Source organism: Pezoporus occidentalis, unplaced genomic scaffold (assembly GCF_034315485.1).
Source record: "Pezoporus occidentalis ecotype Australia unplaced genomic scaffold, CSIRO_AGI_Poc_V1 ctg21, whole genome shotgun sequence".
Lineage (NCBI taxonomy): Eukaryota > Metazoa > Chordata > Aves > Psittaciformes > Psittacidae > Pezoporus > Pezoporus occidentalis.
Genome location: NW_026913964.1, coordinates 1,247,141 through 1,263,998, shown reverse-complemented (window position 1 = coordinate 1,263,998; position 16,858 = coordinate 1,247,141). Strand labels below are relative to the sequence as shown.

The following is a 16,858-nucleotide window of genomic DNA, read 5'->3' as shown; positions in this document are numbered from 1 at the left end:
TCATTGTGGTAGTGAAGTGAAGGCTCATCCACGGTTTTACCACAGTGGCTTTGGGTTGGTCTGTGTTGTCCTCCATGGCTCAGGCAGTGATGGGTCAGCAGGAACCCGCTCTGATTCCACAGCAGGTCAATGAGAAAGTGGTACAGGCAGAGGTTCTGCATAAAATCCAAATACACAGTGTAAATTCACACATAGCAAACATGCCTGCTGCTGCCCTGCTGTGGAACTGGTGCTGACAGACTGCCCTTGTGGTGGTGTTGCAGCTGGGATTCATGAGTTTTGCGCTGCTGTGGCTAGCTTAGCTTTTCAGAGGGTGTTACATAATCGAGTTTGAATAATTCATATGTATGCATTACTGAAACTTGAAAAATTCACAATGTTTCTGTCAATTTTTTAAATTTATTTATTAAGTTACATCATGGAGTCCCTGGCTTTTGATGAGTCTGCGTGTTTTCAGCCAGCATAAACTGTTTTTAAGCACACTCCTATTAACAGTCACAAATTCAGCTAAAAGTTTAAGCCTCTTAGGCAAGATTTTTCCTGAAGTTACAAGAGATCTTTACCAGGAAGTTTTTTGTGTTGAAGTTCGATCTTTTCTTCTTTTTAGCTTTTTATTTTTTTTTTCTCTGAGCATCAAAGACTCCATTTGCAGTTCAGTCTGATGTAGCAAAGTCTGCATTTTATGGCTCTTAAGTGTAGAGCTGTGCTACGTGGCTCAAAAAGGGAGTATGCAAGTAAAGATACAGATCAAGAGCACTTGAATAAAACATAAGATTTTGTTCCAAAGTTCTCTTAATATGCAAGATGTGTAATGTTGAGTGAGAAGAACACCTGATTGAAACTTCTGTGCTGTGCTTGTTGGAGAATCCAGGCTTGTTTTTTTCTTGTATTGAGATCTGATATCTAACTTTGTAAGTGTCAGCTAGTTATATTTTTTCCATTACTTGCTTATAGAAGCTTGCAGGGATGTGTCTGTTTGAACACTTTGTAGTGTTATGTATTAAAAGCTCTGGTTTAATTGTCATCATGAATTTAGATCATGAAGCATCTCTCAGTATTTGTCAGTTTTATTGCCAGTCTGCTAATGCACAGCAATTAATGTGATTGCATTAATATGCACCAAATCAAGTCTTTTCCTTTCTGTGGGATGATGGTTGTGAGATCTGAGACTTCTCTGTTTCATGACAGCTGTGAAAAGGCCCTTTTAAAAAAAAAGATCTAAAATATGTAATCTTTCATAGAATCACAGAATGTTTTGGGTTGGAAGGGACCTTAAAAATCATCCAGTTCCAACCCCCCTGCCATGGGCAGGGACACCTTCCACTAGACCAGGTTGCTCAAAGCCTCATCCAGTCTGGCCTTGAACACTGCCAGGGATGGAGCAGCCACAGCTTCTCTGGGCAACCTGTGCCAGTGTCTCACCACCCTCACAGGAAAGAACTCCTTCCTAATCTAAGTCTACTCTCTGTCAGTTTAAAACCATTCCCCCTTGTCCTTTTCCTGCAGGCCCATGTCACAAGTCCTTCTCCAGCTTTCTTGTCAGCCCCTTTAGGTACTGTAAGGCTGCTCTGTGGTCTTCCTGGAGAATTCTCCAGGCTGTACAACCCCAGCTTTTTCAGCCTGTCTCCATAGAAGTGGTGCTTCAGCCCCCAAATCATTTTTGTGGCCTCCTCTGGACATGAACCAACAGGTCCAAGTCTTCCTTATGGTGGGGCCCCTGAGCTGAACATAGTTCTTCTTGTTTCTTTTCAATAGGGTAAGAAAGTATTTTGATTTGACGCACATGTTGTCATCTTGTTAGGGCCTCTGATCCTTCTCAGTTCTGTGTTTTGTTGGTAGTCCACAGGATAGATGGTTTTGGTGTTTGCAGGTTTTCTATTCCTATTTCTATTCTATTCCAGGAGCCCAAGATAAAGCTGAATCTTGTACCTGAATTTCATAAGCAGGTGGCTTCTTCTATCTCAGTAGGGGTGTGAAACTTCATGTAATGATAAATGCTTACTGATAGCAACTTGAAACTGGGAAAACTGATCAGTGGTGTGAAGAGCCTTTGCTGTAGAGCAGTGTCCCCTCTACCATTCACGTCTCTGCAGATGCATTGGGTGCTCTTTGCTGGGCTGATGCCTGGTCTGCTTGTGTAGGTGATGCACTGCCTCACTGAAGTCTGCCTTCTTGCAGAGAGCCAGTTTCCAATGTCCTGCCATGGATGATGACAGCCAGGATGAACTGATAAATAAGAATGCTGCACTGGGCAAGAGCAAAAGACAGAGTCTTGCACTCCTCAGTGAAACAGGTAAATGCAGCCTCTCTACACGTGCACATTTCTAGTTTTAGGTTGGAGAACCTATTTGGCTTAAGCTCCAAAGAGAAATAAAGATATATTAGTGACCATTTATTTATTTTTCCCTGAGAATTGTTTTGATTTGCTTCCTAAATTCTGTATCTCAAACTGTTGGCATGCTTCCCTTGAGTTCCTCAGAACAGTCAGCCTTGATACTAGTCAGAAAATTGGGGTTTCACTTCATATATAAAATCCTGAGCAGGAGTTCTGGTGTGACCTTCACTGTTCTGTCTGTCTGTCTGCATCGAATAGGTATTTCCTCTCTTCTTCTCTTTTCTTTTTAAGAAAGCAATGGTGGAAATAGCGATGATTCAGAAGATGATACTGGAAGTGAAGAAGATGACCCTGAGGAAGAGGGAGGTGAGGAGGACAAGGAAGAAAGTGAAGATGAAGAACTAGAAGGTGGGTCTGTTAATGCACATTAACAGCCTTTTTTTTTTAATAACTGGAGGAAGAGTGGTAGGAAAACTTTTCCTCCAGAAATTAACCATTAAATATAAATCCGCAGATGCTGCTGTGTCAGGCTGATGCTTAAAGCCTGCAGTAGTAAACAAGTAATATTCCCCAGTTTCTAAATTCTTAAAGCATTTTTCTATTTGAAGACTATCTTCTAGCCAAAGCGATGTAGTTATAGTCAGTAGGCGTGAACTCTGTCCCAGCAGGAGTAGAAAAAAAAAAAAAGCCAGAATTGCAGCAATGGCTGATGCTGTTTTTTCACTTATGAAAATCTGGTTTGTTTGCTTTGGCATGGGGCTTTAAAGTGAATGTTGTGATGGGGAGTTTTGGAAATAAACTGGTTTTGCTTTAAGCCTAGGGAGGGCGGAAGAAGACTTGACTAAGTTTTTTTTGAAAAAGGGGTGTAGATGTTACCTGGATTTGTTAGTTTTACTGAAAATGTACTTTCTAGATGATGTACTTCTGGGACTGCTGCACTCAAATTATTATTTGAATCGACAAAAATAGTTTTTTATCACGTCTTAAAGCTTGATGGGAAGGCAAGAGCACAGTTTTCCAAGTTCCTAGTTAGACTGATTTGAACACAGACTAAAAACTGGATGCCAGGTGCCAAAAAGCTTTATTAATCCTTCATTTAGAGTATTTTCTGCTATGTCCAAACAGGAGAAGACAAAAGACAAAAAAGATAAAATCTGCACCCCTCAAAAAAGAATGTTTGTTTGTTTGTTTGTTTTTAGGTAACTTCACTGTTTCTTGAAAATGTCGAATAAATTCATAGGTTTTAGGGAACGACTAACAGACATATCTGTATTTTGCACTGCAAGTATGAGCACCTTTCGGCAATGTGTGCTGAGTGCTTAAAATTAACTATATTCAAACCCAGGTTTCTTTAAGCAGTCTCCACCTAGGCCCCCAGATCTCTTGATTTACTGGTGATATCTCAAATCTGTTTTTCTGCAGATGAGTGTATTGCTGCTGCTTCTCCTCTGGAGTGCATTTAAAAAAAAAAAAACCACCAAAAATTGCATATATGATAACTTTATTACTTTTATTTTTTTAGTGTTTAGTGGTAGCCTGACATATCCTACTCTCCTGTTTTTCTGCTGTCTGTCCTTCTAATCTCTTGCAAGACTAGTCATGTTATCAGGCTTTATTTTCCACCAGAGTAATCCATTGTTTTTTAGTGAAGGGATTTAGGAAAAAAGAAAACAGCAAACATTATTGCCTCAAACTTGGGAAGCTGTGCTTTGTCCTTGTAGCCCTATAAAATAAGCTTACTTGGAATTTTCTGTGAACTGGTACCTGCCTACCCCCTCTGCCCTCGCTGCTGAAGCCTGGCAGCAACGAGAGCTGTTTCTCATCTCTAACTTTTTAAGATTGTGAAGTTGAGGATGATGATGATGATGAAGAGGAAGAGGAGGAAGAAACTGCGGCCAGTGGGGAGGGAACGACCGATGCTCTGAAAGCAGAGCCACGCATAAATGGAGCAAGCGTTTCTTCTGATGAGGATGGTGAACACTGCCCCATTTGCCTCAACACATTTAGGGATCAGGTTGTTGGGACTCCTGAGAGCTGTTCCCATTACTTCTGCTTGGACTGTATTGTGGAGTGGTCTAAGGTGAGCTGTTTTGTCCCTGACGTCCTGTGACCTTCCAGTGTGCTCTTCTCTTTCCCCTCTGATCATGCTGTTTTGCTGTAATGAGAACAAAACACTGTAATATTTATATTTGCTTTCTTAAACTTCTTTACACAGACTTGGGTTACTGCTCCATTTGGCAGGTTTCACGTTTGTGAAGTGTGGATCTGTTTTGTACCCATACTGATCTGTTGGCTTTTCTGAAAGCTGTAATGTCATAAGCAAGTGTGTTTCTAGGCCATGTAAAATTATTTTTTCAAGTCAAAACATAAGTAATACTTTTTTTCTGTGTATTTCTCTGTGTATCTCTTGTTGAATTCTATGGTTTGACTCTTGGATTGGGGGGGGTCTGTTGCGACAGTGAATATTTAAACATAGGAAAGACGTAAGAGAATACTAAATCAGCAGTTTGCTCTGAATTCAGTTGTCACCTATAGTTCCTTGCAACCTAACTGTGTAATTCCTGTAATCATAAACCAGTGTGAGATTTACAACAAAATTTCCTGTGCACACACCAGTACCAGTGGAAATTAATTACCTAAATAAACAAAAAAGTCACTGTTAATGAGTATATTTGTAAGCCATTCCCACTTGCTCATTTGTCCAAAAGAAAGAAAATGCCCTAATTACATGAGCAGTATTTCTAGGCAATATCTAGAAGAACTTCAGTGTTACTCTGGCAATTGAATAATAATTAAATGACTTTGGTATTATAAATGCTTTTCTGAAAATGCATGTTTTCTCTGATGCAATGGGTTGATTGTAAAACAGATAAGTTGGATTTAAGTACTTAAAATGTCAAGCCCAGTAGCTGTTAAAATGAGTACTACATTAATGTTTATTGCATTAATAATTGAAGATGTCCTTTTAAAAATTGAATCAAGAGATGTGCTTATTAACTGTATAGGGATTTGTTTTTTTTAATCTTTCTAGAATGCAAACTCCTGTCCAGTGGATCGGATCCTCTTTATGAACATTAACATTCGGGCACATTTTGGTGGTGAAATCTTAAAAAAGGTAAGCTTTCTGCTGTAGCAAACAACAAAGTCAGTTGCTATGAAATATCTATTTAAAGGTTTAAATTTCTAGCATGTTTATCTGATATTTGCTATCTGGATGTATTTTATTTCTTTCCTATTTTGAGATTGCCTTTTAAGGAGCTGTTACAATTTTTCTTCTTCCCTAAACACATTTCCTGCAGTGCTGCTTGTGGATCAAAGTGTGGCATCATGTCTGATGACAGAAAGGGTGGTTTTCATAGCTGCCTCTTTTGCATAATGGGCATTTGACTCTAAGCTGTTACACGTTGATAATCCTGTCTCTGGGGAAAATGCCCTCTATACTGCAAGTGCTGCTGTAATATGAATAGGAATAATTAAGGTTATGCATGATCTTTTTCTTATGTCTTGCTGCCAGCTATACTGTGTATCATTTGGGCTTGTAAGGGGAAAGAGACAGAAGGCAATAGGAGAGCTCTTAAAGGCACAGGTTGAGTGTGCTAATAGTCTCTCACAAATGAATATTGCAGAGCCGTTAATGCTCTTAGTATCGGAAACATGTTGGTTTTCAAGGGACATTTATGAACTTTTTGCTCTGTTTTCATGAAGTGGTGGTTTATTATTGTGTTTTAACAGGGGTGCAAATTAATATTTAAATCATACGTTTAAAGAGGAAAAAAGCTAAGCTTGCTGTCTTTCGTCTTGTTTTTAGTTTGACTACTTTTGATATCAGGAACTTTGTTTTTTGCCTGTTCTTGAAATGCAGTTGGTGTCTGACAGTAAACAAGTTCAGATAGATGTTTTCAAGCATTTGATTGTGTCCTACGTAGGTTGAATGAACTAAATGAAGGTTTGAGTACGTACCAGCCATTTTGGTTCATTCACTTTTAGATTTTGCTGCAGGTACCAATAATGTGACTATGTTTTAAAAAGTTGTACATTCTGCATAAAATGTGAATCCCTCTTTTATTTAGATTCCTGTTGAGAACACAGTTATTCAGGGTAATTATGGAGAGGATGACCCAACCTTCTGTGAGGTGTGTGGCAGAAGTGACCGCGAAGATCGCCTGCTGCTGTGTGATGGCTGTGATGCAGGGTAAGAAAAGTTGAAACGAATGTAGCACCTGCATGATTGCAGATGGCACTGCAGGGCTGGCTGGTGTTTGGTCTGCAGGTACTGTCTGGGATGTAGGCTGTCCCTTGCTGGTTTCTCAAAGCTCTTCATGTGGCCTGACTTGTATCCATATGCTTATAGTGCAAACATCCTCATGATATGATGGATCCTTTTCTGGTCATCTAGCAGCATACGTGTGGAGGAGAGTCCTGCACACATCAGGCCACTGAAACAGGTGACCGTACCTTCAAGTGATGAAGATGTTGCATGGATGAACACAAAAATCTGTGTGCCTGGAGGGTAAAAACATGTATCCTTTATGCCTTTTTGAAAGGGTGCATGATTCATTCCAGCTGATTGGGCTTTAGCACTGTGCAGTAGAAGTGCTTAAGATTCACAGTGTCATGAAATTTTAAGGTCTTTTGTTTATAGCCGTAGTTATTAAATGACATCCTTACTCTTGCTTCCTTCTGTCTCTGACAAACATGTTTTTTTCCCCTCCTTGATAAGTAAAATAAATATTTAAGTAGAAGCATCAAGATACTTGAATGCAACTTCAGGCCTACAGTCTTCTGCTAGAATATCAAGGTCTTATACTGTTTAATCACGATTGCAGCATTGTCAGTTTCATGATGTCAAAAGTTACCCATTGAACAAAGAAAGATACTTGCTTGCAAGGAACACAGAGTAATTTTTAAAAAATACTTCTATCAAACTAACTAGACATTTGGTAAGTCTAGTTCTGTCCTTGTATTCCTTAGAGTCCATATACTCTGCTTCACCTTTGGGAGAAGAGGCAAAATCAGGAATGCTAAATATTGTTAGGCATGTCATGAGAACATTGAATTTAAAATACTTAACCAAAACCAGTGTTTCATAGGTGTTATCTGAAGTCATGTCTTTCTGAACATTCATAAGCCTTATTTCAACCCAAGGTATTGCTTCAGATACAGTAGTTCCCCTGTTCCTTCCTGGAAGCATCTGTTTATGACTTAAAGGTACAAGAAAAGTTTGAAATCCATTGGACTTCATTGCCAGTCACAGAGCCCAAGAGACGTTTTGAGGATTTGATAGCCAGTGTCACTTGCCGCCACAAATAATCCTGGCCAGACCACTTAGTTACACAGTCTTTGTGCTTCCAAATGGTTGAGTGCACGAGCACAAGTAAATGAACCTGAGGGAATGAGTGTGAGTAAAATCAGTTTACTTCGAGTGTTGTTTTTTTTGGTTTTGTTTTTTTTTTTTTAAACCAAACAAAAAAACCCCAAAACTGAACAAAACAACCAACAAACAAGTATCACCTTATCCTTCCATAAGATCTGGCACTGAGTTTTGTTAGGATGATTTTCTGTGTGATGGGGTTCCTTTGCTGTGCACAGAACTCTAGATAGCTGTTGCAATAGGTTCTCCAGTGTCCAGAGTTTTAGGGCTGAAAGTCCTTGCTTGTCAAGTGGGCCATAATGTAACATCAGAACTCCCAGAGGTCATTTGAAAAGTACATGATCAAGTTGTTTCTACAAGCATCTTTATTATGTCTTTGGCCTGAATCTAACAATATTCCTTGTCAAAACACTACTGTGGAGAAATGATGTCATTCCTGGTAGCTGGCAGTTGGAGAATAAACTCTCTTTGCCCAGAGAAGGAAAATACTTTACTACCCTAATTTTAAAGTAATGATCTTTGCAAACATAATTTTTCAACCTCATTTCAAGTCTCTGAAAGAGTATAAAACCTAATCTGCATATCTTCATGTGAGAAGAACATGATACTCCATTTTTTTATATTGACAATCTATTTTAGTATAACATAAACTCAATTTTGTCACAACATGGTTGGGAACAGGTTTGGAAGACAATCTGAAGTTGGGGTGATGGTTGGAAAGTAGGTTAACAGCTGTAGTCTCTGTGTGGGTTTTTCTTTTGTATTGCTGTAAGATTGTATTAGAGTGTCAGATGGATGTTCCTTCCCTTTCTTTACTCTGCGGCCAGCACTGGGATATATTATCAGACAGTGGATTTTGGCATGTGAAATGGAGAGCTTTACTGTTTTTTCCTTATATCGGCGTTAAATACTGTACTACATCAGAAATAACAGTAGGGTTTCCTTTTTTAGAAAAAAAAAGTTGGTCACAGAAAAGGTTGCTAATTTGAAGCTGAAATTCTTACTTAAGGCTGTGGTCTCTGTGTTCCTTGCCTTGGAAACTTGGTCTGAGCACTTGGTTTTCATCTCATTGACTTGAAGAATCTGTTTTAATTCTTTTTAGCAGGAACATGAGTTGTTTTAAAACTTCTGTGCTACTAATACATAATGCTTTGGCTAGGCTTTGATTGCTGAAAACGAATTACAGCACTGAAGTCAGGTAATGTTGAGAGGCTTTTGTAGGTAGCTTCTCTGTAAGTGGTTGGTGAGACTGTTAGTCTAGCTGCTTAGCTTTTTGGGTAGAAAACACTGCAAAGGGCCTGCCTCAGGGAGCATCATACCATCTTCTTTCCCTTTGAGGTGTGATAAGGACAAGCACATATCTCAGGTGGTGTTTGGAAGTCAGTGTGGTTAGTCTTCAGTCCTGCAAGCAGCTGTATGAAGCCAGTGTCTGACTAAAGCTCTACAACCTGGCTTGTGCAGTTACACAGATGTCCTTATCACCAGTTGTCTTCATTATGCCAGGTGTATGTGTGATACAGTGCATTTATTCAATGTAACAAGGCTTTGCACTTGACCTGTGTCTAGTCATGCAAAATAAAATGTTCATAAGTACCAGTGAGGTTAATGCTATGTTGGTTTGCAGGAGCTGATGTTGTTTCCTGATTTTCTGTCTCCCCAGCACCTCAATACATGTCTCCTTTCTCTTTGTCACCATCAGTTTTGTCTCTGCATGTTTCTTGCAGCTTGGGTTCAAATGGCAAGCGATACACCAAACAGCGAGGGGAAATATGCTCACTTTTCTGAGCTTTATTGATCAAAATATCACCCAGAATTGAAGATATTTATATAAATATCGGGTAGCATCGTTTCTCTGGAGGTTGGTAGAAGCAGATAGGTAGACCATAGTTTCAAACTTCAGAAAATATGGCTGCCTTATGCAGTGTGTGGATAGAAGTAAAAGGCTCTCTTCCCTTGGAAAGGAGCACATTCTCTGATTTTTATTTTACTTTTGTGTTGTTTTTTTTCCCCCCTTGAGGTATCACATGGAATGCCTTAATCCACCTCTGAGTGAAATTCCTGTAGATGAATGGTTCTGTCCAGCCTGTGCCCCCATGGGTGTCAGTGCTGCTGCAGGTAAGGGTTTTGTGATATCCGGTCAAAGTAAATATTTTTGTCCCGAGTTAGATGAGTTGAAGCATGTACTGTTTTGAAGACGTGCTTAACCTGTGGGTTTATCTGTTTTAAATAATTGTTTTGATAGGTATTCTCTGTTTAGGTTCAAAAGTTGACTTGAACTCTTGACTGATAAGAGGATCTTGTTTATTGAAATTTTCATTTGCGGTTACAATCTGTGAAGCGTATGCATTCTTTAACCTTCATGAGGCAACCCCAGCACCTTAGTGCAACTGCATTGTATTACATTGGAAAGACTTTGTTAGTATCCTCACCTCAGATTGTCAAGGTAGCAGCAATTTCTGTCACCTAGAAAATTGTCTTTCTCTCTCTGCAACAGTCTTAAGCAGCGGTGTCTGTGCTCGTTTCCCTTTGAGAGGATAATGGCTGCCTTTGGAGGTGACTGGTTTAAGAAAAGGAATACTGCTTGATTCTTGAAAGACAAGTGACATGGCATCTTTTCTTTCAAGACACAGATCATGTCAGTGATGACGAGGTTGCTGCCATCATGGCTGATGTTACTCCTACCACCAGCAGGCTACGCCCCCAGGCCCGAACCCGAGCTATCGCTAGAACTCGGCAGAGTGAACGAGTTAGGGCAACAGTGAACAGAAACCGGATAACAACGGCCCAGCAAATTCAGGTATTCTGGAAGAACCTTGAAATGAGTCCCCTCGTAAGTAGCTCAGCTGTCTGTGTTGTGCAAAGCACAATAGGTAGTAGTTGCAGAGTTCTTTTAAACTGAAATGTAGAACATGTGCAAGTTGAGTGCAGCACATGACCAGAACTCTTTATTTTAAAATCTGCAGTAGCTTCCTCTTAATCTGCATTTTTATCACCTCGGGTGTGAGCAAAATTGTATTTTTATTCCAGTGGCTGTTATGCACAGTTTGTGCACCACTTCTGGGTTTTTTTAGCATGTTTGTTTTTGTGGAGACAGGGCATGTTTATTTGACTTCTGTGCATTGGCTTGTTTGTTGTCCTGCCCCCTTTCCCGTAGCAGTAGAACCTGTTGACCATCACTAGCCAAACTGAAGAAAAAAATGTCAGTGTTTTTAAGGTTTCTGTGTTTGTGAAAATCAGCCTGTTACTGAAGAGAAAAAGCCCAGATGTTAGTGTCCTCAGTGGTGTCACAGTGTGAGTTCAACCACATTAATAGGCTCCAGAGAATATATGCAAGAAATTACCCCAATTACCCAAGGTCCCTCAAATCCTTTACTACTTGATTTCACTGAAAATTTCTGCAGCTGTTTCTGGATGTTTCTTTTGGCAGGGATAATTACAGTCCTTTAGGTAACTAGTATACTACAAGCAGTTTCAAACTTTGGGATCTCCAGCCTGCTGTGCCCTCTGTCTTTAGCCAAAGCACTCTACTCATCACTTGCATAAATATAAAAGGCTTTAAATTGCAGAGGAGCACATGATGATTTAGTGTGGAAGCAGAGCCTGTAAATAACCTTCATGTGACTAGTAGTGTTGATTGGTTCTTTATTCATGCTGCTATTGAATTTGGTAGAAACATGTGAAACTCTACAACTTTTGAAAGGAAGAGTAGGATCTGACTTAAGGAAAATTCTAGAAAATTCCTTCTAGAAAACAGTCACAGTATCCTAGAATGATTCAGGTTGGAGAGGACCTTAAGATCATCTAGTTTCAGCTCCCCTTCCATGGGCAGTGACACCTCCCGCTAGACCAGATTGCTCAAGGCTCTGTTCAACCTGGCCTTGAACACTGCCAGGGATGGAGCATTCACAACCTCCTTGGGCGGTTCCAGTGCCTTACTACTCTCAGAGTAAAGAATTTCTTTCTTATATTTAACCTAAATTGCCCCTGTTTAAATCTGAGCCCATGTTGTCTGTAATATTGTAGTCAATAGGTGAGAAAGGTGACATAATTGCTTAACTGGCAGCTTGGTGGCAAAAGTGCTTCTCATTTGAATCTCAAATCCTTTTTTTATTTTTTTTTCATTGAATGCTTTTATGACTAACTTGTTGCTGACCTTTAAATACCTGTATCATATAACTTCCAATCCCCCACGCAGAATGTGCCAGCGTACCTCATGCCCTCTCTTCTGGATGAAACAATTGAAGCAGTTATTTCAGGCATAAACACAGCCATGTATGAGCGTCCTGTTACACCGCTCCCTCCACCGGTTCCTGATCCACTCCCTGCACCATTCTCTACACTGATTCCTGTACTGGCTCCTGCACCGGCTCCTGCATCAGCTCCTGCACCGGCTCCTACACCAACCTCTACTAGGCAGAAAAGAAAAACAGGTAAGGGCATTGGACACCTTCTGGGATTCCCATCTGCAGTAATAAAATCTTTGGGTAGATGAGCTTGAATCACACAAAATACTCTAGATGAGCTGTATACTGCCAGACCTCTGCAGCTACAGACGTATACCACATGTATTTTCTTCTTTCTCATCCCACGTCTTCCCAGAAGTGTCTTGATGGTTGCTTTTGGGTAAATCGTAATGATTTCACTTTTTCTGGTCTGCTGTTTTAAACTATTGCAACACACTGTAGGACTCTGTGAGCTGCTTTGAATGCCATGGGAAGGTGAAAAGAGGAATACAGGGTAAAAATGCAGTGCCAGCACTTAGCCAGGTACTTGGTTGTCTTTTGTCCCATCAGGTAGGAGGAAGAGAGTAAGAGGCAAAAAAAGAACTCAGACAAAATCTTCTGCTGGGAAGAAGAGTTCAGGGGCACAGCTGAAGAGACGCAAGATTCCCATAAAGAAGAGAAGGGGGAAAAAGATGAGAATAAGATCACGTGTGAGTTTCTGCCAATGTCAGCATCTGCCATTTTTCAACTATCTGTAAAAACACTATAATGGGGGATTCAGTGGAAAAAAATAATTGGTTTGTAATGGTAGCTGCTAACTGGTGGGGAGTATGTGCAGGACGTGTCCAGTGTGCTGGAGAAAGGTGCTGTACATGGAAGTGAATTGCAACTTCAGGCAGGCCTGCTGAGTTTGCTGACAAATCTTGTTACCTGCAAGGATCACACTGTAAAAGCACATCCTGCAGGCTTTGTATTATGCCTTGCCATTCAGCTATAGTGTTTACTTGGTACTGATGCAAGCTAAATTAGCATTGCCACCACCTCTTCTTTTCAATAGGCTGTGGATGTTTGTGTTGTTGCAAACCCAGTTAATCGACTGTAAGGGCTTTCAAAATCTCTTTCAGTTGTGGATAATGTTCTTGCATGAACTATACTGAATGCTCTGCACCAGCTTTGCTTTTGTCCTCCGCTACCTTAATTAGAGTTTACATCCTACAGCCAGAATTGTCCCTCCAGTTTTTAATAAGGAGTTAACAATTTTGAATTACATTATTAAAGATTTTTTTAGAAGCTTACCTGGTCACTTAAACAGAGACGTGCAGTCTCTGTTTGAAGTGACATACAGGCCATAGTTAGAAGTTTCATAAATGCTTTAAAACAAATATAGACAGTAAATGCACACTGCTGCTGCTACCAACGGTAGTAACCTGATGACTGTATTTGCCTTAAGTGAAGAATCTGGGGCTTTAATAACAGGGTACATACCTGCTTGAGCATGCAAATAACCTGATCTTTTTATCTGTGCAGGTGAAAAATGAGGTTACTACTCGCTCCCGTATTGCAAGAACTCTTGGTCTTAGTAAACCTGTGCGTGGGGCCTCACTTCCTTCCATGTCCAAACCAGCAGAGCCCTCACTTGGCCTGATGAGAGCAGATATCGGTGCAGCTTCTCTATCTGTGTTTGGGGATCCATACGAACTGGATCCTTATGAAAGGTAAGATACCTCTGGATTATGGTTGGGGACCTAATATTTCACAAATGTTGGGTTGTTTGTACACATGACTTTCTGCAGAGTGTAGATCTTGCATCTGAAGACAGCTTTGGATACACAGCTCATAGCAACATGTTGTCCTGTTCTTTTCTTCTTGGCTGAGTTTCTGAGCTTTTAAAGAATCAGCTGCCTTTAAAGAGGTTTGCCGAAATAATAATCCTCTTGAAAACCTTTAACAAGATCTGTGGGGTTATTCAAAGGCTAGAATTTAAAGGAGTCAGATCCTAATTGGTCAGTTTCTATTTATTTATTTTAAATGAACATAGCTAGTGTATTTGGTATACAATAAAAAGTGACTTCACATAGAATTAAATGGACCTGTGGAATCCTCCACGTTTCTCCTTTTCTCGTCTTCACTTTTCCAGACGGTTTAAATTCAGGAGGAATCTTACTATACCATAGTTTGTGTCATCCTTAAGCTTTGGGTTTTAGGGGACAGGGGGTAGGGTGGAGGGGAGGGTGCATGGACATCTGAAATTATTGTTGGTGAAATTTAGTTTTCCACAGAAAATAAATATATTGCACAAATATTTTCTAATGATAATAGATGACAATCTCTAACTTCATATCTGAAGTAATAGTATTATCTACTTCATCCATTTGGCATGAAAAACATTCAGACAGTTTCAGAGTTTGTGTGTGTGTATCTTGCCCACAGTAATGAAGAGGCTCCAGCAAATCCAGATTCACCATTGAGTGCCAAAAGGAGAGTTCTCTCCCAGTCAGCACTGAGGTCTCACCGTCCTGTAGCTAGACCTATTTCAGTGGGACTTCCCAGGTAAAAATCCAGCAAGTTACTTATTTTATTTTCCTTAATTAAGTAATTACTCTAACAAAAGGGCAAGCTGTTTGATCATCCTGGTTTAACTCTTTTCTTATTTTGAGTATTTTGAAAAGAGTGTGTGTGCATATGTGCATGCTCATGCATGGATAAATAACCACAGCATTTTTTTTATGTTGAAGGACACATGCTCTGTCTTTCATAATAGCTCTAACTACTGTACTGCAATTTCAAATTGGCATTTCTGCCCTAACCTGACTTTTCTTGCTTTCTGTTTTGGGATTGTTTAGTAATCCCAAAGTAATTGGGATTGTTTAGTAATCCCATTAGTATGCTTTAAACCTCAGTCTCATTAACCTTTAAAAACCTTCTTGCTTATTTAAGAGGGCTACAAATCTAATTGCATATTCAGAGGAGGAGATGTAGGATATACCCACCTCAGCCAATTCCTCTGCCATTTGTTGGAAATGTCAGAAAACTGAGAGAAACAATTTGTTTGATCCTGCAATTTAACAGTTACTTTGCTGTGCTGGGAAGGGAGCATTGCTGGGTGCCTCCCACTGACAGCCACAGTGGGTTTTCAGGAATGGGGTGAAGTATGCAGGGCAGAGGGGTAGGACACAGGGAGCAAGAGCATGATGGGAAGAAGAGAGATGGGGAAAATGGCTGAGGCAGGTACCACTCAAATCAGAAAACTGCAAGGCTGAGGGAATTAAAGACTAGGAGAAATAGGGGGAGCTCATCTTAAATGGTTAAAGATGTGAGAGTTTTACATGACTGCTCTCTAATGCGTCTAATTTATGGCCAAGGTTGGTTTCTCAGGATTAAGATAGTATTATCTGAGTACTACATTGTGTAGAAGGTAGAACTGTTTAGCTGAAATGCAGCTTTTCTATAGGCTTGGTTTGCCTGCTTTACAGTGAGTTTCCTGGCCTGGGCTGGGCAGCCAGTTCTTTTAGCATTCTCATTTGCCTTTCTGTTGTATCTTGTGACAGGTTTTTGGTGTACATTGTTTGGAAATTTGGCTTTGCTGTCATACAGTAATGAAATGCAGCTCCTTCAGAGAGCTGGGGCTCTTGGTCCTTTTTGAAGTTTTGGGGTATTTTTGTTTTTTTTTAAACCCAAACAAACCAACCCCCAAAATCCCAACAAAAAAAAAACAAAACAAAACAGCCACACCCCAACACCATGTGTTTGTGTTGTCCTGTGTGGGAGCATTGCTGTTGTTTTTCAGTGTAACTCCTCCTATGCCATGCTCTTAGCTGGCCTACCAGTAGTCACCTATGTGTATTCTGACTAGTGCTAAACACTGGTTTAAGCTGCATCAGTTGTTTTTAGATAGTGGTGTAAGCCTGAGGAATACACTTGTTATTGTGATTTGGTAGGGGTAAGAGGGGCAGCTGGGACAGAAATATCTCTGAAGTGATGAACAGCGGTTTACGCTTCAGAAATGCATCTTAAATGCACTGGAAAGTTAACCTTGATACACAATGCCATCAGCACCACTCTTATATATGTTTATGCCCTTGATTTTGGTTTCTTTTGAATGTAATGTGTGTGAATAGATCAAGTGCTGTAAGAGTAAAGGAAATATAACCCCTCTGAAACATGCAGAAACAGTGTCCCTGCTGTGAGTCCTGAACAAAGAGAAGAAGAAGCTGCCCCTGTGCCTGATTTGTTGGGAAGTATCCTGTCTGGACAGAGCCTTCTCATGATGAGTAGTTCAGATGTGGTCATCAACAGAGATGGTTCACTGACAGCGAAGAAGGCGGCAGGTAAGGGTTTGGCACCTCGTAGTGCAATTGGCCTCTCTGTTTCATCTGTGTCTGCCCTGGTCCTAGAGGCTGCATAGTTTCAAACATAAGGATGCTTTTATTTGAATATGTAGGATAGATTCAGTGGTTGTCAGCAGTAATCCAGCTAATAAGATTCTAAGGTATGCTCTGAAACAGTGTTACTTGTCCCTTACTTGCAGAGCCGAGATGTTACTGGATGATTTTGGCTTTAATAGATAGTGTAGTTCTTTTGAAAGAAGAAAACTACAGATTTATGCTTTATTATAAAAAATGGAGGACTGGGTAGAACAGAGGTATCTTAGTACCCAATTTTTGTGGTGTTTGTCATGCGTTACTGCCATGCCAGTGAACTGTACTTTGATATGAAAAACAGTCATGAGGACCTTGGCATGAAGTTTCTTTGCAAAATTAGAGCTCTAGAATATGTGCTAGTATCTCCAGCTTCCAAGCTTCCCTTGGCATGCTATTGTTTGGAAAGAATCTCTTCAAATTGAAACTTAGAGCTTTATTCTTAAAATAAATACCTGTAACAGCATCTGTTGCAGTCATTTTTATCAATCAGCGACTACAGGATAATAAA

At 40.1% G+C, this 16,858-nt stretch overlaps 1 protein-coding gene across 1 annotated transcript in view; it reads left to right on the top strand.

The window, feature by feature from the left end:
• The window catches only part of PHRF1 (PHD and ring finger domains 1), a 29,202-nt gene that overhangs the window by 4,202 nt on the left and 8,142 nt on the right, over positions 1 to 16,858 (top strand). Inside the window, exons 2-13 of the mRNA XM_062619131.1 lie at positions 2,179 to 2,293; positions 2,627 to 2,751; positions 4,188 to 4,415; positions 5,367 to 5,450; positions 6,406 to 6,527; positions 9,724 to 9,821; positions 10,331 to 10,503; positions 11,902 to 12,136; positions 12,500 to 12,639; positions 13,457 to 13,644; positions 14,360 to 14,479; positions 16,097 to 16,257. Coding sequence (XP_062475115.1) covers positions 2,203 to 2,293; positions 2,627 to 2,751; positions 4,188 to 4,415; positions 5,367 to 5,450; positions 6,406 to 6,527; positions 9,724 to 9,821; positions 10,331 to 10,503; positions 11,902 to 12,136; positions 12,500 to 12,639; positions 13,457 to 13,644; positions 14,360 to 14,479; positions 16,097 to 16,257 — 1,765 coding nt within the window. The 5' untranslated portion in view covers positions 2,179 to 2,202. The remainder of the gene's footprint in view (positions 1 to 2,178; positions 2,294 to 2,626; positions 2,752 to 4,187; positions 4,416 to 5,366; positions 5,451 to 6,405; positions 6,528 to 9,723; positions 9,822 to 10,330; positions 10,504 to 11,901; positions 12,137 to 12,499; positions 12,640 to 13,456; positions 13,645 to 14,359; positions 14,480 to 16,096; positions 16,258 to 16,858) is intronic.